General features: G+C 37.5%; 1 protein-coding gene across 1 annotated transcript in view; it reads left to right on the forward strand.

Annotated features, from left to right (window-relative positions):
• Positions 1–1295: 1295 nt before the first annotated feature.
• Positions 1296–25386, forward strand: part of rbpjb (recombination signal binding protein for immunoglobulin kappa J region b) — a 68707-nt gene continuing 44616 nt past the window's right edge. Inside the window, exon 1 of the mRNA XM_039669549.2 lies at positions 1296–1434. Within this exon, the coding sequence (XP_039525483.1) occupies positions 1415–1434 (20 nt within the window). The 5' untranslated portion in view covers positions 1296–1414. The remainder of the gene's footprint in view (positions 1435–25386) is intronic.

A 25386-nucleotide genomic window follows, 5' to 3' on the forward strand; every position in this document is an offset into this window, starting at 1 on the left:
TAAATACAACATTAACTGAATTGAATCAACTAAAATGAATACATATCTAAACATTTTATACATCTAGTACAGCACAGTAATATATTTACAGTGCATATAATTATTAGGCAAGTTCATATTGTGACAGTATTTTTTTCCAAGCACATTTTACCAAATGAAAACCACAAAACCAATTACTAAGATTGAATATAATCAATAGCCATGTAAGTGTTGATGCGGGCTTAAAGTGAAAAACGCCTAATATTCACATGTGCAAAATGATTAGGCAAGTCAACTCATAAGAAGAATTTTTGAGAAGAAATGCTATAGAATTTTCTTTAATTATGGTGCGACCATTGAACAGCGAAATGCTCAGCGATTGTCAGCATGATCACACAAAAAGAAAAAAAGGTTGAAAAGAGAAGATGCATGTTAACTGCAAATGTCCTGGTGGTTTCAGATTTAATTCTTCACCTCAATTCTTAAGTCTCCAGAGCCGCCATTTTTCAAAATGGGTCATGTTCTCAGAGACTTTGCTAAGCCAAGTAATCCTGAAACATGACCGTATAAGAATCACAAGCTGAAATATGTCAAGAAATAGACAAAGACTGATTTTTTAAAATGTTGTATGGACCTAAAACCAACACCCAAAATTTACTGTTCTGATTCTGGAAGTTCGATTCAGGATTCTTCACACAGTTGCACCTTAAAAGCCTCTCTCAACCTTACTGTCTATAAAGCCTTCCAAAAAAAAAAAAAAAAAAAAAAAAAAATCTGTCTTCATGTATTTCACAACACTTCAGCTCCAAATTCTTATTAAGCACTGGAGACAATAGGCTTCATGATGATTTCACACCTAATTCACACTTTAATTGAGTAATTTTCTTTTTGCATCCTTCTCCTGGACATTTAATAATTGAAACTCCCTTTTGAAAAACATTGTAGCCTGTATTTGGCTATTCTGCACACTCATTTTCATGGTTTGATAGCAAGCTCCATAACTAAACAACTATCTTGTGAGCAAACATTATCAGACCCAGAGCCTGGGAAATCTCAAGCCTTCACGTCAAAATATCTAGCCAATTCCGCCGAAGAGGTTATTTACGAGCTTGTAAACAATGTTTCGGCACTGTAAAACATCCATCCGAGGCGCCTCGCACCAATCTCGCGATGACACGAGCCTCGCTCACTGAGCTGTATGATGAGAGTTTTCCACCTCTCGCGAGATCAGAAGAGTTTCCCACGCCTGTTGTTGTGGTGTCTGCCCTTTTCTTTCACTCACCCTGCCCCCCTTCCACTGTACTCGTCACCCGCCCCCTTTCTCTCTCTCCCTCGCTCCTTCAATCTCCAGTCTGCTTCTGTTGTCTCGGCGGCTGGTAGGGTCTGGGAGAGAGGATCTCGCGAGTCTTGGAGTTTTGGTGAGAGTTTGTGGAAGATGGCGCCTGTTGTGACAGGGTAAGTCTGAGATTCAGGACTGCTGCAGGAGTTTAGCTCTTCTTACACACTTTCTCTTAAATAAACGGGTTTAATGAAGGCATGGCGGTTTTCTTTTCCGTTATGGACGTTTACTGTCTCTCCACTGTGAATGATGGCGCTCAGCCTATTTATAAGAGCATGTAGAGTGTGTGTTTTTATATTTTGAGTGTAGTGCGCGTGTGTTGTGGGGTTGTTGCATTGAGCCCCGTCGCGGTGCGTCTGCAATGCATGGAGAGCCAGCCAGACCGTTTTGTACAGTGTTTCCAACCACACAATGCTCCGATATATAATTAGTTTTTTTTGTACATCTCGGTGTAAGGAAATCCCCATTAACGGAATGCCCCCAGTACACATGGTCACATTGCATGGTTATAGTAATGCACAGTGGCTTTGTTTCAGGCTTGGTTTCGTTTGGGATTGGAGTGGAAAACACCTCCCCTCTGATGTGTGCTTTTGTTGCTCTGTCGTTGGTCAGATGTGTTTTTATTGATTGTCTGCTGGGAAATGTGCTCGATTGTGAAGTGTTGTTTACTAAACAGAGCCGCTGGCTCTGCTGTCGCTCACTCGGTGCAGACGAATGATTATTTAATGGCAAGTGCAACTAAGGACATTGAAGCTCCCAGACTGGAAAAAGAAGCTTGGAAACGTTTAGTTCCCTTTTGCATGTCAGTGTTTCGCTTGTGCCACTTTGGGACATCGATGAACAATGTGTGATGATAATGACAGTATTTCTGTAGCGGGGACATGCAATCAACCCTTCACTAGATATATTATTAAATATAATACATATTTTAATTATAATAGAATTGCTTTTTTGTTGCAGATATTAACTCTGCGTTGGCTTGTGAAATCAGCATTACAGACTTTCACAAACAAAAGTTGCTTCGTTTCGAGATGTAACTCATCACAAGCGTGTAGTTCAATTACTGATCATCATCGATGCACTTTATCGATAATGATTCACTAGTCTGATTCAGTTATCGATTCATAGACCGATTCACACTGCCAACTTGAGATGTCTGAACGGTTCTTTAAAATAAACAACTTATTGGAGTCATTTGTTAGTGAATGACGAAGTATTTTTTTTCCCTAATACTTCAAATCTTTCTCCTATCCCACTTAATCAACTATAATTCATACAACATTCATACAACAATACAACGTTCGTTCATTATAATTGCTATGCACAAGCTTGGGTACATTCTGATTGGCTGTTTATGTTTTTACCTTCCATCACCTGAAACACTGTTTTCCTGTATAGATATAGCTGTGTTGTGGATTTCCCTGTTCCCCAGTATCATTGTAGTTTGCTGGTTGGAACAGCCCTTACGCTATTCTGTTGATTTCCCTGAAAAGTGTAAATGTGTGATGCTTTCTTCCATCCTGAGACAGCAATATTGGTTCATTGGTGTGCGTTTGACACAATTTGTTTGATCAACCAATCCCAGCGTTTGGGAAACCTGTTTGAAAACAGTCATTTTTTGGTATTCTTTTCCGTGACACTAGTAGGGGAGAAATTATGTTAAGTGAAATATTGCAGTGTCTATTTTCCATTCAATTATTATTGTCATTGCTGTTAATTGTTTTTTTTTATATTCACTTTATTATTGTTGTTGTTATTATTATTCTGTAATCTTATGCTGCAATGTTGATGTAGAAATTTTTGAGGTATTTTTTAGTTGATGCGTTCATTTTAAAAAGATAGCCTACTCACCACTTTTTACGTATGTCTAACATGTATGTATGTATGTCTAACAACTACATTTTGTTAGACATACATACACATATGTACATACATACATTAGACTGAGTCTCTGGTACCTTTCATCATCTTTGTAGACAGCCAAGTAGGTGACAGACATCCCCTGGTTGTTGTTTTTTTCCCTCGTCCTTTTTTGGCGAGAGAGCGAGGGGCGGAGGTGGTGGCAGACTGTTTGTTTGGGGGCTTTCCAGCGGTCCTGAACCGCCGCTGTTTTGACAACGACTGGTTGACTGGCCACCTGTCCAGCTGATGTCCACCAATGAAATTAGAGATGGCATGTGTGAGGGCATCATCATCGTGCCAGTGGCTGCAGCGATTCGAGTCTTATACAGTTCACTGCACACAGCCTTTTGTGTGGTGCTCCCTGTTTGACCTGATAAAGCTTGGCCTTCTCACGTGAGGCTGGTGCTAGCCTAATGGCCACGGGTCTGGTGTGCTAACAGTGAAGCACGAGTAATCCTTCTCAATCCTTGTTTACACCTGCTACCAACTTACGTATTAGTGTATTTAGTTTCGATATGAGAAATGCCACTCTATTGTGTAGATATTTATTTCATCAGTTAATAAGACACTGTTTGCTGTATATGTAGAGATTTTATGTTTGAACTTTGCACCATCTGTCACTAATGGATCTTAAAAATTGTTCACTCAAAATAATAAATAAATACATAAAAAGGGAAAATCAAGTTTAAAACATGTGCAATGTTTTATATGGTTTTGAAAAACTTTTCAAGAAAAAAAATTAATTGGCTTAATAAAATAGTTTAAAACTTATGTTAAAGGGGTGGTTTACTGCTTTTTTTCTTTGCATGATTGTGTTTATGGGGTGCAATATAACACGTATTTGTGGTTTTTCTTTTTTAAAAAGTCTTATTTTTCATAAATTTCATCTTTATTGTAAGCTGCTTTCTCCTCTGTCATTTGAACGAGCGGTTGACTTCCTGAGTCTATGAAACCACTCCCCCAGAAACAGGCAGTGGGCTCAGATTGGTTAGTTTGGGCCGGTGTGTGGTGTAATTGGCTAAACTGTAGTGCACTTTGTCCGGAAAATTCACGCCCATTACCTTTTACGGGAGAGAGTTGCATGTGTTCCTGTCAAATGTAAATAATGGTGTCGATACTGCAGTATCAGTATGAGCCAGAATCAGACCCAGAAAGTGGCGATGAAGAGAGGCAAGCAGAACCCCCCTAAACATGGCTCTTACAAAACGTTTCTGAATGGTGATTTGCCTATATTTTTTTACTTTATACACGTTTGTCTTACACAAAATAGCATCGACCTAACTGGCTACTATATACACAAACAGTGTTGGCATTGGTTTACGTTCTTGATCAAATCGAAAAAATAACACCATAAAGTATACATGAAAAATACATTTACAACAGTTGTACATATACAAAATTTAGGTTGAAAATGTTTGTTCGTGTTTGTCGTAGACAACAAATAGCATGCTATAAAGCTAGCGCTGGTATTTGATAAAACTAAAACATTACATCTGAAATTATACATGCAAATACATTTAAATTGATTAAGTCTTAGCCTATTTACAGGTTGTGTCCCAACAACTGCTGCCTCTGGTTTTAAAGTTTGAACTGCTTCATGTTTTAGTAACAGTTTCTTGTTGAATCCGGCACTGGATTCGTGGAGATTCTGGAAGCTGTCTAGATGTAGGTATAGGCTATATAGTGCTTTTATTGTTTTTTTCTTTCTTTTGGAAAGGATAGCCAGAAAATGTGCTGTGATGCTCATTGGAAACTATCAGTTGCTTGGTTTAAGAAATATCTTTCGTGTGTGTGTGTGGGGGAAAAACAATCCCAGCATCACCTTGAATGATGAAAGCATGAATCACCTCCAGCACAATGCAGCCTGTATCACGCTCCAAGGGAAAAAGATTTTACTTAACATTACACAGACCAATTTCTCTCTCTATTCTTTCTTTGATAAAGCATGTGCAATGTAGACTTGGAGTGTAGCCACTTTCTGTAGTGTATAATGACACAATAAAGTCTGTCCGCTTGGGACAATGAAAGGTGTGTGCTTTGGTAAACAGGTAGGCTAGGCGTGTGTGCGTGAAAGACCTGTTCCCCTGGGGCGTCTCTTCTTCCCTTATACCCATTATGCAGGCAGGACACTCTGAGAAAGCAAAGGGGTTTTGAGGGAAGAGCGGACGGGCATTCTGTGACCTGTCTGAGCTGAGGAAAAATGAGATGGTGTGTTGCATAAAAGAGAGCATGCATGCTGTCTTGCTTCCTGCCTTGAAAATGAGCAAAGGTAAGCCATTAAAAGGAAGGCGTGTTGTTTTAGCTGGATGGCACATGCTTTTCTCACCTTGAGTCGCCATCATTATTGTGGTCTAAAAGTCTAACTTTAAATGAGTGGTCGGTCCGACTCGGTTAAGACATTGTGTATGAAGGAAGGAAAAAAGGGAAGTTCTCTGCTAAGTGTAATAAACTTGCCAGTTGCATCATTTCTGTCTGATTTAAAAAAAATAAAAATATTACTGCTGCCCATGTATATTTCACATGTTCTCACATCTATTTGCAAAGGTCTCGATTTGAAATGTGGTCATTTGAGGTGGCAAAGACTGCTGGGGCTTTCCTCAACGGTCACACCAGGAGCTTAGAGGATGAAACGGCAAATTTCGAAGTCATTTAGCTTGGCTCAGAGTCTGCATGGCACCCAGCATCAGTTCTGGTCCTTTGCCATGACTTGCATTCAGTAACTGTTATGTGCAGTCTGATGATCATGGAAAAAGATCCCCTGTCACTCTGAATTAAGCTTTGGAAATGTTTCAAACCATTGGAAACATTCTTTATTGATTGGTCAGTTGCCTTAAGGATGTATGTTGTTTGTAAGAAGTGCATCTCTTTGCCAAAAAGGTCTTAATTTCATTGGCAAGAGATGTTATTTACTTGTGTGAGCTTGGAATGTTTTAAATGGTCTTCTTAGTTTTGTCAGTAGGGATCTGAATGGCATTATCATACAGAGCCAAAAAATTGTGGTTTGATGAAAAACTGGGTAAAAAAAAAACCCCAATCCCCCATTGTGTTTGACTTGGCATGGATAATGTATGAGGTAAAGAGAGCCCGAGTGGTACGGTGTTTGTGGTGCCCTTTTATTCTTGAATTTCCTCATTCTTGCACTGGCCGGTTGGTTGTGATTACAGCATAGCCAAGGGAACTTTTGCTTTCTTCACTGTCAGCAGTTTTTTTTTTTTTCTTTTTTTTTTTTTTCAAACATCCAGGATGTTTAATTCAGAAAAAATGGAAGTGATTGCCTTGACTGTTTTGTGTTTGATTTCTGGCTTAATTTACCCTGACGTTATGAATGTTTCTGGACTTAAGAGTAAAATAGGTTTTATCACCTGTGAGGTACGCATGAACGTGTCTGAGGACCTCATGAACATCTGTATGAAAAAGAAAGAAAGCTAGACAGAAAAAAGCCTCTGATTGTCCATGACAGGAAAATGGCCCCACGTTGATGAATTGTTTGTTTTGGCTTGGGGAAGGACCTCAGCTCTGTGGAGTGACTGATTGACAGTGTTTACTTTTTAGTGGTCCAGCTGTTTTTGAGAGTGTGCCCTGTAATTGAACACAGCGACAGTGACTTTTTGTTGATATATTTCAGATTTCTTGAATGTGTTGGAACTTATAACCCCCCAAATTAACAGAGCAGTTTGATGGACTAATAATGGGCTGTTTAGTTAGAGATGCACCGATCGTTTATTCACTGATTATTATGATTATTTTTGTAGTTTTTTTGATAATTTATCGATAAATAAATTGATACTTTTTTTTTTTATAAATGTTTTGCATGTAAAATAACACATAAACTAGTGTTTAAGTATGTGAAGTGTAAAAATAATATGTTTTTTGTTGAAACTGATATCATATACATTACCAGGGGTGTAACAATATATCACAATACAAAAAAAATGCAACAATGTGTATCGTGGATAGTGACACTATTGTGTGTAGTTCACCCAAAATAAAAAAGTTTTAGTGTCAGTACTACGTTAAACTAGCCTATAATGTTGAATATAATGTATAATTATGTTACCGGTTAAAAAGTGGCCTACATTATTTTAAATATATCTAGTCAGTGACAGTGTGCAAGCATATTTGTCTAATTAACTAGGCCTAAATAAAGATCTCTATTTTTTTTAAGCCTCTTATGCTCACTCAAGAATGCATTTATTTGATACGGTAAAAATACAGTAAAAAAACAAACGAACATAATATTGTGAAATAATGTGCAATATTTTCTTTTTATAATCAAAATCTAATATACTCCTATATGATGGCAAAGATGAATTTTCAGCTGGCATCTGTTCAGACTTCAGAAATCAATTATGGTCCTGAATAAAGTGGTGCTGCTTAATATTTATTTTGTGGAAACTGTGATGCATTTTTCAGCGCTCTTTGAGTAGAAAGATCAAAAGAACAGCATTCATTTGAAATCTATTATTTTTGTGACAAATTAAAAGTCTTTAGTGTCACTTTTGATCAATTGAATGTTTCCACGCTGAAGAAAACTTATATATTGGTATCTGCTTGTGTGAATTCCTGATATTCTTATTTCCCCCATAATGTTATCTTGATCCTCCATGCCACCAACCACATTTCAAAAAAACAAAAAACAGCAACAACCCCATTTGATCAGCTTGTCACCCAGTTTCAGTGTGGATTTCTGTGTTCCGCTACTACCAGGTCTTTACTTTTAGTGAGAAGGACACAATTTAGAGAGCCTGTGGAGCACAGCCTGGCCGGCATCTCTCCAGGACAAGGACATCTATTAGTCTGCTAAGCGCTGTTCCTCGGGGATCTGAGAAGGATGACAGGAGACGCTTGAAGTGGCTGGCACTTGGGAGTTGACTGCAAAGGAACGACATCGCAAGGTCTGGATGACCTTGCATCTTGCATGAGGAGTCAGTTCTGTAGAAACACAATCTTTCTTTGACAGAGTCGTCAAATAAGTGGAAGTGATTCGCTGATAAGTTCACTACTAGGTCATCATTTTAATTCACTGCTTTGAGACAATTTCTTGGTCTTTATTCTAAGAGCAACTCAGTCTTGTCTTTTTTTTATATATGCTTCAGCATGTCCAGATGTTGATAATTCTTCTTTATATAGTCCAAAAACATGAATATACAAAAACATTAATATTGGCATTTGTTATTCACAGATAATTGCCAACATGCAGCCTAATTATTATTATTGACAACAAACGCTTTTGTAATATATTTATAAACCTAAGCGAATGTCAGTTTTTGAGGATTATTTTAAAATCTTTGCACCGTGTTGTGTTGTGGTTAGACTTAATTGGGACCATCTGGTGAAAAGTGAAAATATGCCATTTCCTGTTTTTGTCAAGTAATAGGCAAAAATGCAACAAATGCAGTTTATAGAGTATGCTTTCTCTCATTCTGTCTGTGCTATTTTAAAATGTTTTAATTGTTGTTTCTACATATGCCTCATACAGACTTCTTTCCACCGTGTTTTGTTTTCCACCTTGCACCAAACTGTGTTGTAATGATACTATGTTATGTTAAAAGTTGTAGGGTCTTGCGTCCCATGTTGCACTCTATATTGTTTTGTTGTTTTCTATTAGTTGACAGCTTTATGATTTTTAGTTTTGATTATGATTTTCATAAAACAAAATACCGGGGGGCCGATATAGATTTTTTTTTGGTGGCCAATGCCGATATCTTAGAGAGCAGAGGGGCAGACAAAAACACGACTTATAATTTATATTAATATAATTAATTATATGAAGAGTTCAGATGCAAAAGCCTCTAAATGCCATTTGAAATTTTCTTCTTTAATGATGATTTTTATCAAACTTGTATATTTAAGTTCAGTAATTTCACTTAAATAACAATTAATAGGTAATTATCATTGCCATTGAAGTGAAATCACTGAACTTAAATATACAAGCTTGATAAAAATGATCATTTTAGAAGAAAATTTCAAATGGCATTTAGAGGCTTTTGCATCTGAACTCTTCATATTTACTATAAAATTTAATAATAAATAATTAATCTGTAAAAAACTAAACAGATTTATACTTAAGAATGATGTAGCCTAGACTTCTTAATTGTCCTATTAACATTGTTTTTCTTGTAAAACACACACACACACACACACACACACATATATATATATATATATATATATATATATATATATAGTTTATATATATATATATATATATATATATATATATATATATTATCTAATCTATATATTTTTTATTTATATATACTCCATATTCCTTATCACAAAATACATGTGTCCTCTCCCAAATCATATATATATATATATATATATATTGTTTACATATATTATCTAATCTATATTTTTTTTATTTGTTTATATTCCTTATCACAAAATACATGTGTTAAATATTCAGGCTACAAATGCAAAGTAAAAGTCCTGCTTCTGACTCATCGGCCAAACAGAAAAACGTCGGCTGATACCAATATTTTAAAAATGTCAAATTTAGGCCTATAATATATATATCAATCTTGGTGATTCATTGCTCCAAAATACTTCAAATTTGTCAGCAAAGGGAAAGGCCATCGTTGGCCAGAATGCCAAATGTAAAGATCAGCCTGTGAGCTATTTTGCGTGAAGTGAATTTTCTAATTAGCTTGCCACTTTCAGTGTAAAGTGTTAAAATAATAATAAAAAAAAAAAAAATTCGATATCAACCGACAGATAGTGTCAGTCTTTATCCTTTTTATTTTTGGACATGAACTTGAGGGCTTTGTTTTGTTTGATGATTTCATAGATGAAGGATTGATGTATGTGGGATTGTTCCCTTCAAGAGCTCCTTAAGTCAGATTTTTGACTTGAGTAAAGGAAAGAGTGTTAGGAAGCTGAAAGAGGAACAAAGAGTAGCTCTGAATGTGTGCGTTTCCTCTGCTGAAACAACCACGCATAGAGAAACCAGACAGTGAGTTAGAGCTGACATGTGTAGGCAACACATCACCACCTTCCTGTCTTTTGGACCTTATAACCCCTCACCAAGCTACAGATTGCAAATGAGCTTAAGGTCACGAAAAGTTTTTGAAGTGGTGATTTTTTTTCTTTTCTTTTTCCTCGCATCTGTCTGTGGAAACAACTATTGTGTTGGTCAGCCTACACAATAGTCACATCTTGAGTTGTAGATTTGAAAAGCTTGCAGAATATCTCTGCACTGTCTGACATCATTAGTGCTGGATGGCCTGAGACTCCGTTAACTCCTGAATTACAGATTCCCACCAAAAATAGTTTAGATTTGTCACTGCAAAAAAGTGTGGTTATGTGTTTTTATAATCATATTGACTTTGACTATTGCTGGAGGTCACATGGTCATTTTATTTTCATGAATTTTTCTGCAAGGTTACACGGTAAAGTCATTTATAAATAATGTCACTGAAGATTTCCAAAAGATACTGTTCTTTTGAACTTTCTGTTTATCAAAGAATTAATAAGATAAAATGTGTGTCATGTATTAAGCAACACAACCTTTTCCAACACTGATAATAATAATTAGAGTGATTTCTGAAGGATCATTTGACACTGAAGACTGGGGTAATGTTGCTGAAAATTTAACATTGCCGTCTCAGGAATAAATTGCATTTTAATAGAAAACAGTTGCTTTGAATTGTAATATTTCACAATATTACTGTTTTTTTCTGTCTGTTTTAAAAAAAATCAAATAAATGCATCCTTGGTGAGCATAAGAGACTCTTTTATTGGATTAAAAAAAACTGTTGGATGACAATATGATGTAGTCTACATATTTGACATATTTATTATTGATTGTGACCGCATAATAACTTGCTTACTATCATGACTGTTTTGTTGAAAAAAAATGCTTTATAAGATTTCATGTTATTCTTTCAGTGCCACAAGCATTAATTTCAATTGTAATGTGTCCTCTCCCAAATCTTGTCATTCCCCTTCATGCGCTATCCTGTCCACTTTCCATCAGTCAGAGTGAAAACTAGAAATATTATATGAAGAAGAACTGTTATTTTCGGCACTTCCATGTTTTGTAAAGGGGAAACTGTTGGCCCAATGATTAATAAACACAAGCGAGAACACAAAGGTCACAGGTTCAGTCCCAGGTTAGGGTAACCTTCTTTTGGAAAGCTCTTTAGTTTCCTGCATTGTAAATGTTCCTCAGAGGTAGACACTTAACCTCAGGTTGTTCCGGGGTTTTAGGTCCTTGCAATTAGTGTACTTGAAGTTTCTTTGGCTGAAAAGCTTCCACTAAGTGATGAGCAAGGCCTGCGATTTTCTTTCAGCTATAGTTGTGGCACTTGGATTAAAAGGAATCCGGTAGTGCAAGCTCAGTATTTGCACAAGCTCACATCCTGAATGTGAACGCCAACATACGACTGCCAGTCAGAGAACCCCCAGTGAAATACACCGTGACCCAAAACCGATTGGACGTCAGTGTCCTTTTCTTTTCTTCCCCTTTGTGTGGTTTAGCCCCGGTTGAAGCAAACAAGACTTCTTCCAGACGTTTAAGGGATTGCTGTTTTTTTTTGTCTTCTGGTGTGTCTAAGTTGAACTAAAAGTGCACACACTAAGAGATGAGTGAGTTTGTGTGTGTAATCGCATGAGCTTGAACGATTGTTTTAGGCGAACGACCAGCTGTGAAACTGCTCTCCAGAAAGTCCCATATGGATATTCTATGGGCTCTGCTTGATGTTGGAAGTGGTCAGAACAAGAAAGAGGGAGGTTTTCTTTGACTCTTTCCCTGTCATTAAAATATCCTCATGTCAAAGAAAAAGCTGCCGTTGTGAGCTCAGCCATATGCGCCTTGCCTGAGGCGACCCAACTCGGCCCAACCTAACAACCAAACCAGAGCTTGCCTGCCTGACCCTCTTCCAAAAAAAAAAAAAAAGCCCCTCCCTTGTGCTGTTGGCAGGGGCGTTTAAGGGCAGGCACTGGGGCCACGTCTCAATAGCACCCTTCTCTTAAAATAGTGTCCTGCTTATGACTTGATCTCCTTTACTTGCTAATTTGATTATGGAACTTCTTAAAGTTTTGACAAGAGTGACGACAGATTTACCATTAATGCGCCGTTTTCAGATTGACTTTAGGATTATTCCAAACAGATTAGCCACATGTCAAATTAATGGTCCAATGATGTAATGTTCTACTTAGTTATTAATAAATTGGATAATCACACATTAAATGAATTGAATGCCCCTCTTTGAGCAATGAGCATGTTATGATTTCTGAATTACTATTAATATTTGTGGGTGGGGGCATAAAGGCCATGTCTTCATATCACAATGATTAAATATATATATATATATATATATATATATATATATATATATATATATAGTTTGGCATTATATTTTATTTTGACTCGCATTAATGTGAGTCGAGGTAAAACAAACTTAATATTTATGATATATTGATGATATTTGTTAAAGAGATATTTATTTATTTATTTATTTATTTTTTCTTTTTTAATTATTAAGCTGTAAGGATAATATATCATTACTTTTTAGTTAGCCACCTGAGTCATGACACATTAAAACAATATTTTGAAAATAATTTTTTTTCAAAACCCTATAAAACATGAACACAAAGAATATGTTTCTAATGACTAGACTTTTTAAAACACATTCCTGTTTCTTTATTGTGGACATTCATATGTCGTTAACCCATCTATTAATAAGTCATTTTTAGAGCTTACATATTAGAATTATTCCAAACTGAGGTCAAATTTTGTCTGTTAAAATAATTGTGTTTTATGTAAAAAATTGTAAAAAAAAAAAAAAAATGTTAAAAATAAAAACAAAATTATTTATGTATGTGTGTGTGTGTATGTGTGTGTATATATATACACACACACACACACACACATATATATATATATATATATATATATATATATATATCCATAAAGATATCTCCACCATAAAGATGTTCACTCACATGTATTAAAGCTTTAAGAAAATATATAATCTGTTTTTACTTGATGGTCTCACCACATGACATTTTTTTTAATCACATTACATCATTAAGTCAACTTGACATGTTTTAAAATTGATTTTCAAAAGATTTTTCCGTTTCTTCATCACGGACACTATTGACCCATCAATTAATGGGCCGTTTTCAGAGCTGACCTCAAGATTCGGATCGGCCACATGTCAAACATTATCCAGTCATCATGGCACTTGCCACACTGCCCAATATGAGCCAGCCTTGCCCAGTCAGAATAACATTAATCAGATGAACTTGTCCCATCAAAAAGAACTTTATTTCTGTACGTATGAAACGGCTGAAGGAAAGCATATGGTCGGGTTTGGCTCACTCATAGTTAGTCATTCAGTTTTACCACCATTAACCCCTTTCTAGACCTTTCCCATCATCTCGTTTAGTCTTGGATTTCTCCTGTTATTCCCTCTCTTTCCTTATGTGCAATCCAGATTTCCCCGGAGGCTTGGCAAACAGGCAGGGTTGTGAGAATGTTTGTTCAGAGTCTCGTATCCTCACTAATGTGATGGTTGGCTCCCGGGCCGATGCATGTTGGCACAGCTCGGGCCTCTCCCCGCGACAAGTTTCGCCAAATGTTGTAGTCTAGTATACGAAGCACATACTGAAAGATTTAGGAAAGCCCTCGGCTCGCTGTTAGGTGCTGTCAAAAGGTCAGCATAATTCCGTAATTTTAGGTAACCGCTAACTCGACTCAGATGATTTCCACAAGTTAATATCTTTCAGCTCTCTGTATCGTGTAATGACTTGGTAGGAAGGAAATGGAAACCTCAATTGAGCGTTAACTAACTGCTGCTCATGGCTAACTCTGTTAACAGTACATTATTTCTGAATGAACTATAAAAGGTTAAGTCAATCCATATGTTCAAACTGGTCTTGGTAGAGGAAGGACCGAAGCAGACACTGAATGGAGATGATTCACAACATGCTTTTGCTGATTCGGCTAATGCCCTGCATTTGGACTGTGGTACACCACTGGTGTTATGCGTCGGCCTCTGTCATATTTAGCACTCAGCATCAAATTGTAGTGGCATGTGTGTTCAATAGAAAAGGAAGAGTGGAAATGAATTCAAATGAGACGTGATTGTGTGTAAACCTTTAATTCAGGTTCTTTGGTGAGACGTAAAAATGAATATGCTTTATCTAATACAACAGACTACAAGCAATATTATTAATTAAATGTAACAAATTAGAATTGAGTAATAATTAATCAAGTTAACCATTTAAAATGGGTAAAATGTACAAAAAACATAAATTTAAGTCACCATTATGGTGATCAGTGTTTGTTTTAGGCTTGTTTTAAAATTACGGTTTTCTCCTTCTGTGATTCTGCTCGTTAACATCAGGTGTCTTCAATGTTGGCAATATAAAATAAATAGTTCATAATTAATCTTTGACGTCTGTCTGTTAGTGAGATATTTTTGTTATTTTTTTGGTGTAAACTTTACTCATTTTAAATGGTTAACTTTTAAGGAATAACTTGATTAATTATTACTCAATTCTAATTTGTTAAATTGAATTAATAATATTGCTTGTAATCTGTTGCCACAATTCTATTGATTAGATAAAGCATATTCATTTTTACAGTGTATTAGGTGTCAGAGCTCTATAGACTGGGTTGTTTGCCTCTGGTCCTGCTGGCACACAAGGTTGTCCAGTAGTGCTGGTGTGGTGTGACTATTGTTGCTGTGACTTCAGGAAGATGGTATTTCTCAATAAGAAGATGTTGTAAATGTAGTCGTGGGGATCGCAGAAATCTATCTGTCTGCCCTGCGGAGAACTCGTGATAGACAGGACTTACACACACGAGTAAATGTGAAAGATGAATCATCATTGTGGTTAGTGCTTGTTAGCTTTTTCAAAGAGAAATTCATTTCCTTAAAGATGACATGTGCGATTTTTGTTTTAATGTTAAAATAGTTCCTCCTAAACACAATGGCCCTCATTTATCACTCTTGCGTAGAAACGGACGTATATGTTGGCGTAAGATTATGTTTACACTCCTCTCACCGCCTTATTTATGAATGCGTGCGTACCTTTGAAATCCAGTTGTACGCAATGGCTGCCCTTGATAAATCCCGCGGCCGAAAACATCCGTAATGATTTTCCAAATTAGGGAAACAATATAGAGAGATTGATTACGTCAGTCAGACGGCAATATATCCTCATAGCAGTGTTGATGCATTTGTCATCTGACAAGGGAATTAAAGATGGACGATATATCGGCCACCATATCAGCCGATATACTGTATGTTTGGATATATTATCTGCTTTCAAATATAAAGAACTATCGATATTGGCCTAAATGTTCATATCGTGCATCCCTAAAGGTAATATAACACAATAAATGTTTTAAATGTGTATTATAAAAAAAAAAACGAGATTTGCAATGAATGTTATCACAGTCTGTGAAAAAGGTTCATAACATTGATAGATCAGAGCAGGGGTTCTCATCTCTGGCCCTCGAGCTGATGCGGTCCACTTTCCTGCATGAGTTTAGTTCCAACATTGATCAAACTCACTTTCCTATCCACAAGTTTCCTACGCCCCATGAGGCCTTGCGTCAAAAGTGGGCGCGTCTTCCGGTTCGAAGTATACAAAGCGCGACTTGACATACTTCACACTCGTTCATTCAACAGTTGACAGTCATTCAAGTTATAGCGATCCAAACTAGCTAACGATGTGGGAACACAACCTCAACGAAATTAAAAAGGGGGAAATAACAGTACCTTTACCCTCCGCAGTAGTTGATTGGGAGTATTATAATTACATTATTAATAATCAATACTCATCAAGGCATCGTGACAGACAGTTGTGTGAGCTGACAAACAATTAAAATAAAAAAATACACACTTAGTCATTGTGCTTTGGAGTTTATTCAAAATTATAAATGAATGTGCAACTTGAATACATTAACTGGCGCATTTGGTATTCTGTCAACTCAGGCTTTAATCCTGAGTTTAGGTGTAACAAGGGAACAGCCAAACACATGCTGATAGAGTTTATAGAATATTAAGAATTTAAACAAATGTACACAGGAAGATTCGTCGTCTTTTGGGAGGTGATGGAAACTACAGTCGTTGGCAGGATCAGAGATGTGCTCTGGCAGGATCACTCTGATTTCGTTTTCAGCTTATGTTCAAAACAATCACGTTTAAGCCGCTGAATTAGTTTAGTCCGGTTATACATACAACTGCGAACAGCACATGTTGTCCCTGAGCTCCGTAACGACATCTCTCATAAAGATTTGCGTCTTTAAATAGTAAAATAATTCTCTGAAAAACAGCTAGACTCTTCGTTAACTAACACACAAAATACCATTGGAATGCTACTTCCGCCGCCTCACCGGAAGTTTCACCCACTTTATTTTTTACAGGAGCGCCCCTTGGAAACTTGTGGACAGCCTAACTTTCTAGTAATTCTAAAGACCTTGATTAGCTTGTTCAGGTGTGTTTGATTAGGGTTGGAGCAAAACTCTGCTGGGCAGTGGACCTCAAGGGCTCCTGGTTCAGAGGTTAATTTCAGTGTTGTTTTTATTGTTATCAGCAACATATTGCACAACCGTTTAATAAAAGACTGCAGCCTTCACATCTTGTGACTCATTCCTTTTGGAATGACTTCAGGACTTCTCTGTTTTCCTGAACTATGCACGTCAACGCTGTGAATAGAGCAGTGGTAACAGTGGATAGCTCAGTTAGAAAACGCCACAGGCGTTGAAATGGTATCTGCACTTTTAATCCTCTCCTGTCTGTTTTTGATGATGTCACTGCCTGTGGCCCTACAGCTACCCATACCGATGTTCAGTTGTTGCTGGTTGTTATGTTTGGGAGATGAGATAAGTGCCAGATACCAAGACACTTTTATACTGTCAACACAGTCATATGCTGTGCTCTTTCTCTTTTTTGGGATGTTTACATTTGTGCAAACCCAGAAATGGGTTTTCAGTACCCGATGCGTCTAATATCTGGAAAACAGTTTGGACAAGACTTATCTGTATGTAATTTGTAATACAATTTGGCTGAACACAAAATTGTTGAAATTGGATATTATTTGTACAATATTTAGTCAAGGGGAAGAAAAAGAGAAAATCAAACCGTTGAAGTTTGCTTCTCTTGAGAAATGTGGTTTCAACATCATGTTCTGTGATTTACAGTTTGCTTGTTTGAGCGTGTTAATCCAAGTACACACTGTACAATTTTGGCCATGATTTGGCCGTCATTTTGAGAATCCTAAAAGATTCCTCTTATCCTGGGTCTAAATCTGAAGTCTTTGACAAATTTGACCTCCGATGAAATTCTGGCGGTGTCAGAAGTTTTGAGGTACAGTCCTGCAGTGTGACTTCTCCAACGATGACCATTAAATCAAAAACCAAGGGGAGAACCGAACCTGATGACGCAGTTTGTGGGACAACAACAAACCACCACTTGCTCCACAGACACACACGACACATCTTTGGCTTTTTCTTCTTCTTCGTTTTCTTTTCAAGAAAAGCCTTGATCAAAATTACCGCTAAAGATTGTTTTTTGTTTGCAGGCCACCATTTCTATTCCACTTGTAAATGCAGTTCAGAGTCACCAAACGTGTCCCGGATTGATGATGTAAAACTGCGGACTAGTGTTCTTCCAACTTTAAAGCCACACTTTGCAACTTTTTAACCTTTGTAATATATTACCAAAACCCATTGAGATGGTACATTGACTTACAATAGGTTGAATGACATGTCTGCCATATCCTGAAGTAGGCTTGCTACGGTAGTCGGTGTTACCGGTGTTTCCGGTGTTCAGTCCCAACCGCGGTTGGCATGTGAAAAAAAAAAAGTTTAAAGCCTTAAAAATATTTAATGCAATTACGCAGTATCCGTTAAGTCCTGCCTATGATACACACACACGACCCACAGAAAAGACGTGCGTCGGTATCGAGTTCTCTTTCGAGCTTGAACAAACCATAACACACAAATTATGCCAAAATGTCTATAGAGCAGTCTTAAACGAACGTAGAGATTTGTGAGAAAATGGGTCAGATCGCGTCTCTGTCAGCAACGGCTGTCCAAATTCGCTCACTCGTTTTTACTTACTCCTTCTCATTCACTCCTTCAAGTGAACAGTATTAGTGGACTAATGTAGGGAATAGGCCTAGTAAATGAGGGTTTAGGGGGCAATTTCGGATTCAATCCATGTTCTCAAGCAGTGAAAAAAAGAGGACACTGACAACGCGTTGACAGACTGGACCGAGCAGGTAATATTTAATATGAAACAATCTCAACTTTCAAATTTGGTCAGTCATAGAAAATCAAACAATAAATAGGGCTGCCGTTTTGTGGCTCTTTAATGTGTCGTTACAGATTGCCTGATAAAGCCAAGTTCCACCGACGTTAATCTACTCTCCTGACTGCTTTGTCGGACAAAAATGGAGGATTTTCAGATGGTCAGATCACATGTCTGTCAATCAAAAGTTAGTTTAGTTTTCAAACTAGCGCATACCGTTATGTATGCCCGTGAAAACGTGCGCATTTTACGTTTGCCTTTAAATTAACGATTTAAAAGCCCCCGCCGGTGACAACAGTATTACCGGTGTTGTCACACGTCGATTAACCAGTGAAAAAATATCCTCACCGTCACAACCCTATCCTGAAGGTGTCTGTATCGCTTTTACTAACACTTTGTAACTTCGGGTTTCGGGTAAGAACCCGAGCACAAAAAGAACTACAAAATTCAACCGCCTTCCGGCATACGTCACTTCCCCCACCACCCACAACTTCCTCAGATTCTGACGTTAGTGCTCAACTCGCGTCTGATTGCCGTCCGTATGTTTTCGTTATGCCGAACAATAGCTACAAGGAAGAAGGCAACGGTTTTATCAGAGGAAACTAAAAAAAGAAAAGGTGACAAATTAAAAGCCAGGACGAGGATTAACATTGGTCCAGTTTTCGCTTCGGTCGTTTCCAAGGTAACCCAGATACATTCATAAGCAGTATTTTCTGGTATTCCGGCCACAACCGATTGGTGTTTTGAGTGTAATAAAATGCCCACAGCCCAGTGTTCATTTCTACACACAAACGCAGCCCACCTCAGTGCAGGGCTCGCACCAATAAAATCGACTCATGTCAAATGTAACGTTACATTATATGTAGTGAACGTGCCCACGACTCAGTAGTACCCACAAACACTAACATTACACACCACATGTCCCATGGTTTCTGTAAAAATAAACCAACACCCATATACAGTCAGCTCAGGCCGACGGTGTTTTCAGTGCAGTGAATGTGCCCACTGTCTAGGCATGTGCCGGTATCAAATTTTCATGCTGCGGTTAATTGATGAGCTTTTATCACGGTATACAGTTTTATCACGATATTTTAATGAAATTATATTTTAATGCTCAAGAAAAACAGATGCATTGTGGGTCTCTAAAAAAACTTGTATCACAATGTGTAATTGTGATTTTCGAAACATATGGTAACTAAACCAAATTGTTTAAAGTTTAGTGACAACATGTTACAATGACTGGTAGGTTACTGTTTGTATTATTCAATTAAATTCTTGGATTTGATTTCAGTCTTAATTCAATATTGACTCATTTGGATAAATATTAGGTAGGCCCCAGTCTGTTAATGTTTCTCAAGAAAAAAAAAACCTCACATAATGCTTTAAACATACAGAGAGAAATTAAATATAATATTTAGCAAAATACTCCTTGATATTTTTTTCTAGTCAACTAATGTGCTGGTCATTAAATGGCTTTCCTGAGGTAAATGTAACGTTTTGTGACACAACTGTTCTCCTGCAGTGTTACTGACCTCTTTCCATGTTTGAAAACACTGATTGATCGTTATTATGTACAAGTAAATATACCTTTCGGTAAGTTATACTGTATCTTTAAATAAAAACGAAAGTAACATGATGATCGGTTTACTTGAACTGAGGAGCAACGATCTGTGATCAGAAAAGCTGATTTATCAACTTCAGTTTATCAATAACAACTTTCATATCAAAAGTAACCTGCTCTGTCTAGTCTGTCGGTGTCAGTGTCCTCTTTGCCCTGTGATTTTTCTCTGTGGGAGAGCGTGTGAAAAGTGTCAATTGCGTTAAGCGCCTTTCAGACAGGACGCGGAATGCGCGACGCTGCGGCCGCTTGGTTCAACGTTGCCCTTCAGATACAACGCGATTTGCCATTTTACAAATAAAAAGTTGAACTATTTTGAACTTTAACACCGGCGTGGTCGATGCAGGTCAACGCAGCAACAAAACAACCCTGCGCGTCGCGCGCGTATTCCGCGTCCTGTCTGAAAGTCTCAAGCTTGAGTCTAAAGTGGAATGTCTGAGAGTTTGGCAGCCCTGCGGGGATAAATCGTCGGGAGTATTCCGCCATGCTTGATCCATGTGAGGACTGTTTACATTAGACTAGTGCGCACTGCTGCATGCACACAGTGCTTATACATAATGGGGATTGTTTACATCAGAGTGCGCGCGTGTTCTGCGCAGCACGCAGTGTTTGAGCGGTTGAAGGAAAATAAGCAGCTAATGCGCGCTTTAAAAGTCTAAATTCGAATCTATTATTTTTCACGGTATTTTGAAGAGCCCGCGATAACAATATCGTGCATATTCATTACCGCAATTTATCGCATTACCGAATACCGGCACATGTCTACCACTGTCCCGCGCCCACATTCACTCACAGACATGGTAAGCCCCACGGGGCTCACCCTACTCGCTCTCTCTCAGCAGACTGCTATAAGGGAATCGAGAGCGGCAAGGCTGCCCGGCCCGCCTCAAACACTGCAAGCACACACAATCTAAAGGCACGGGAGGCTGACCGGTTGACTGTTTGTTGACTTTAATTTGCGACAGTGCTGCAGAGCTTGTGGCCTCTAGGGACGCTAGACGTGAAAGTTACAGGTCGAGCGCCCCTAGTGGCCAACAATTCCACGGTGTGGCTTTAATCGCTTCTCGTACGTTTCTGTTGGTTTTCAGCGCTTTTAGTCAGTAGGATTATGATATGTGATGCAGTAGTCAGAATGGAGAAATTCTATAAATGCTGCTATAGTTTTTTGATAGAATTTAGCAGTTGTGGCTTTTATAGTACCTATCAGAACTGGTTCTTGAAAATTGTGGTTAATTCTGCTAACATGTGAATGCGTGCTTAAGGAAACCTCATGTATCTTGATTGATCGAATTCATATCTGATTGGGTTTGCACATTCTGTTCCTGTCACATTTTGAACGCATTGGAGGGTTATTTACTTGGTCTTTTCGTGACAGTTCATTGAAACTGCGGGGAGAAAAGGGTAAATTCCCCTTTTTATGATGACAGAATCTAATTGAAAGTGATATATTTTCCATTTTCAACCACTTCATGTTTTATTGGGACAGAATACTGTGTGTTTTTCATAGACGTGTTGGTGTGCGTGCATTTGTTGCTTCAGGTTTTACACATTCACCCGTCTGTCTGTAGTAGATTTCATTTGGTTAAGGAATCACAGTTCCCATTTATGTCACTGTGGCGTGTGGTTTTTCAAAGACAAGGGAAAATATGCTTAGCTGTCATTCGTGCTGTCATGAGGCTGTCTGGGGAAGTCCAAAAACAATCTACTAAATGAGATGTATCCAAGCAATAGCTTGATCTTTAAGTTTTTTCTCTCAATGTTTTATCGGGCAGCACAATCCACAGGTTTATGGGACAATTTTTACATGCTTTTGGAATAAGGGAATTTACTCATTTTAAAATCTAGTCAGTTTAAAAAGAAATTCTGTTGTGAGCAGATGAACAATGTCCTATTTTTTAATATTAGTGTCTAGAGGTCAATTATCATTTCTTTCTCTGAAAACTTTGCTCCAGGCACATCCATCATGTTGCTGTGAAATCTGTGGCCGCCTGCAGAGTCTAAATTAAAATCCCCACTGAGGACTGATTGACTCTTTATTGATGTAAGAAATACCCTCCCTGCTGCTCTGGCTGATGAAACCATTACATCATCCACACTTCCTTTTGGAAAGCAGGGAGTCAATACTTCTTGTTGCACTACTTAATAAAGACATTTAGTTCGTCAGCACCTTCATGACTCCAGGAGGCCTTTTTGTATGAGGTTAATGAACTTAGGATATATGAAGTCAGCACTGAGGTCAGTGGCTCTGTCAAATACCATCAAAGTAGGGCTGTCCTACCTGTTAAGTTTGTATTTTATAGATTTGAAAGATAACATTAGTGCCCCTATTATGCTTTTTTGAACATTACCTTTCATGCAGTGTAATATAGGCTAACTAACTGTTTGGGAATGTAAACAGTCTGCAAAGTTCAAAAGTGCACGTCAAATAATAAAGTTATTGTCTCCTAAAAGAAAGGATCGAACTGTTGAAACAAGACATCAGCCATTCCATTCTCACTTCCTCTTAAATACCTACATAACAATGTAACTAATTTGCATGATGCCAGCCTATGGTGTTCATTGGCTGCCCACGAATAATGTCTACTTTGTCCCGCCCTCAAACACTGTAGTTGTAGTTGAGGACTGAAAGAGTTTGATGTATGTTGTCATGTCAAGACGATGCTGTTTTCAGCGCCTCAAATCCACTTTGTATGCAATTCAAAAAGGTGAGGACTCTCGCTGGAATTGATTCGGTAAAACTGACGCCATTGTCATTGTTACTGTTTGTGTTACTTTTCACTGTATCGAGCTGAGGAAGCCTCCAGAGCTGAAATTCAAATGTGGAAATGGAAATTTCATTTCCGAGACATCACATCTGACTGGGCCGTCTGACCAAGCAGAGCATAGTAGGTTAGTGGAAAGGAAGAGGTTCAGAGGAACTAAATCTTCAAACCAAATATTTCAAACTAATTTACCCTTTAAAATTGCATAATAATAATAATTGAAAAAAAAAAAAAAAAAGTCAACAGATTAATTTAGAAAAATGGCATGCAGCCACCCTAGTTATATTATTGGCATATTCTGCACTGCATGAGTTTTATTTATATTTATATTTATATACACCGCCTGGCCCAAAAAAAGTCGTTGTTTGGATTTAAATAGGCAAATACTTTTTTAAAGGTCTATGACTGGTTCATTATTGCTGTGATTATTATGTTTCATGTATGTTTGGTAGCAGTGTTTTCTGTTTTTTTCAAAAGGTCTGAATCTGTACGATTTTTTTTAACATCTTGAAAGTCTCTTATATATATATATAAAAAAAGACAAGATTGTGGGCATTTACAGTTGGAGGGCCATTCAATTATATATATATATATATATTTTTTTTTTTTTTGATCATTCATGCCACTGCATGTATAAAGAATAACTATTTTATCATTATTTTAGAAAAACTTGAAGTACAGGTACTGAAGTATCACTACTTTTGACATCCCTACATTAAAGTAATGCGAAGTGCATACTCTGTAAACATAGACCACACCTCTGTTCACTGTTAATATAGGTCACCTTTGAGCTTATCTATGTAGGTTAACACCAGAATCACTTTTACTCCACAAATAAAGCAAGCAAACGAAACCACAGACTGAAGAAATGTCATATGCGTTTGTAAGTCGACTAACACAGAATCGAGAGTGATACTTCATTGATTCGGTCGACCTTGAGCAATAGAGGAACTTCTACTTGAGTGCTGTCATGGAACATACAGGAGTGAAAGGAGCGGAAGGATGGAGGGAAGGAAGCAAAAAATGGATAATGTGCAGAAAAACAGATTAAAAACAATTCTGACAGCACTTCCTTTTCCTCTATTGAGCCCAGCTTGCAGGCATTTGAAAGGGGAAATGTCACCGGCATCATTCTTCTTAAACGTAATAGTTTTCTTGTTGTTGCTTTAACCCAATGAAATGAAAATTATTTTATAAATATTATAGATTTTATTGTGAGCGATTCTGCCATGCATACGTCACAATAGGGGAACGATCTGTCGCTACTTTATTTTAGATGCAACTTTAAATAGGTAATATTGTCCTGTCTATTTGTTTTTTTTTTTTTTTGTCAAACAGTCATATTTTAATGTTAAATTATAATTTTCACGTTCTATTTAAACTAAGGAGTCATCAATGGATACTTTTCACATTTCCGGGGTTCTCAAAAGCGGAAGTCGTCATTGTTGGGTAAACGTATATAGCGGTGAACAGGAGACGGCAGCAAATATCATTTTTGTATTTCCATTTGCATTAATTCCTTCTTTTTTTTATCATTTACTGACATGGTAATATGACACAAATGTAAATCTTTATTACATTTTTTAAAAATGAAAAACGTTACTAGATTTGTGATGTTAATATCTGTGGTAATGTGTCCATAGTTTCTCATCTGAAGCACCATTCATTAATTTTCACAGCTGTGCTGTCTTTCTATTGCATGGATGCAAGCTGCTTTCATAGGAATAGCTTGCAGAAAAATTATCATTCGGTCATTATTTATTCACCTTCATGTTCATGTTCCAAACCTGCATAACTTCTTTTTTTCATAGAACATGTGAATTGGGCTTTTTTTAGGCCTCAAAAATGACAAACTCACCATAGAAGTATCATAAAATGGCCAATATATGTTTGGACTTGAAACAAGGACTTTTCATAAAGTTATAATAGCCTGTTTACATAAGACAAGACATCATGTTTTTTTTTTGAAGATCCAGTAGAATTGGGCACTGTTATCTTTAGAGAGGCCTATGGTCATCATCTCTGAGGGGAAGGCTTTAGAAAGCTGAAAATAATTTGAATTGGTACTTAGCACGCCCTAAGTCTCTGAACTGTGTGAAGCTCTTAACTGTCAGTCATTCCCATGAGGACGGACACAAAGAAACGGCCACGGGTCGAGTCAGACAGATAGCGGGGGAGCTGGAGAGAGAGAGAGAGCTATCTTACCGCATAACCTCACTGAGTAAATACGGATAAGACTCCAGCTGAAAATCCGGGCCCTTTTTTTCATTTTCTAATCACTTTTTACGAGCTGGAAAAAAAAAAAGAACACATTTCCTCATAATGACAGTGAAATGGAATAGCCATCACTTGAGTCACATACAGCCTCATATTTTCCTCACGATCAAATGAACATAAATATGCTCCAAAACAATAAAATCTGGGCGTCCCGTCATTGTTTTGTGTTCTGATTATCTCACGAGGCGTATCGAGGAGAGTTTCAGTGAGTTGAATTGTTGTATGAAGTATGATAGA

The sequence above is a fragment of the Pimephales promelas genome, chromosome 1, assembly GCF_988280905.1.
Source record: "Pimephales promelas chromosome 1, fPimPro1.hap1.1, whole genome shotgun sequence".
In the NCBI taxonomy this organism is placed as follows: Eukaryota; Metazoa; Chordata; class Actinopteri; order Cypriniformes; family Leuciscidae; genus Pimephales; species Pimephales promelas.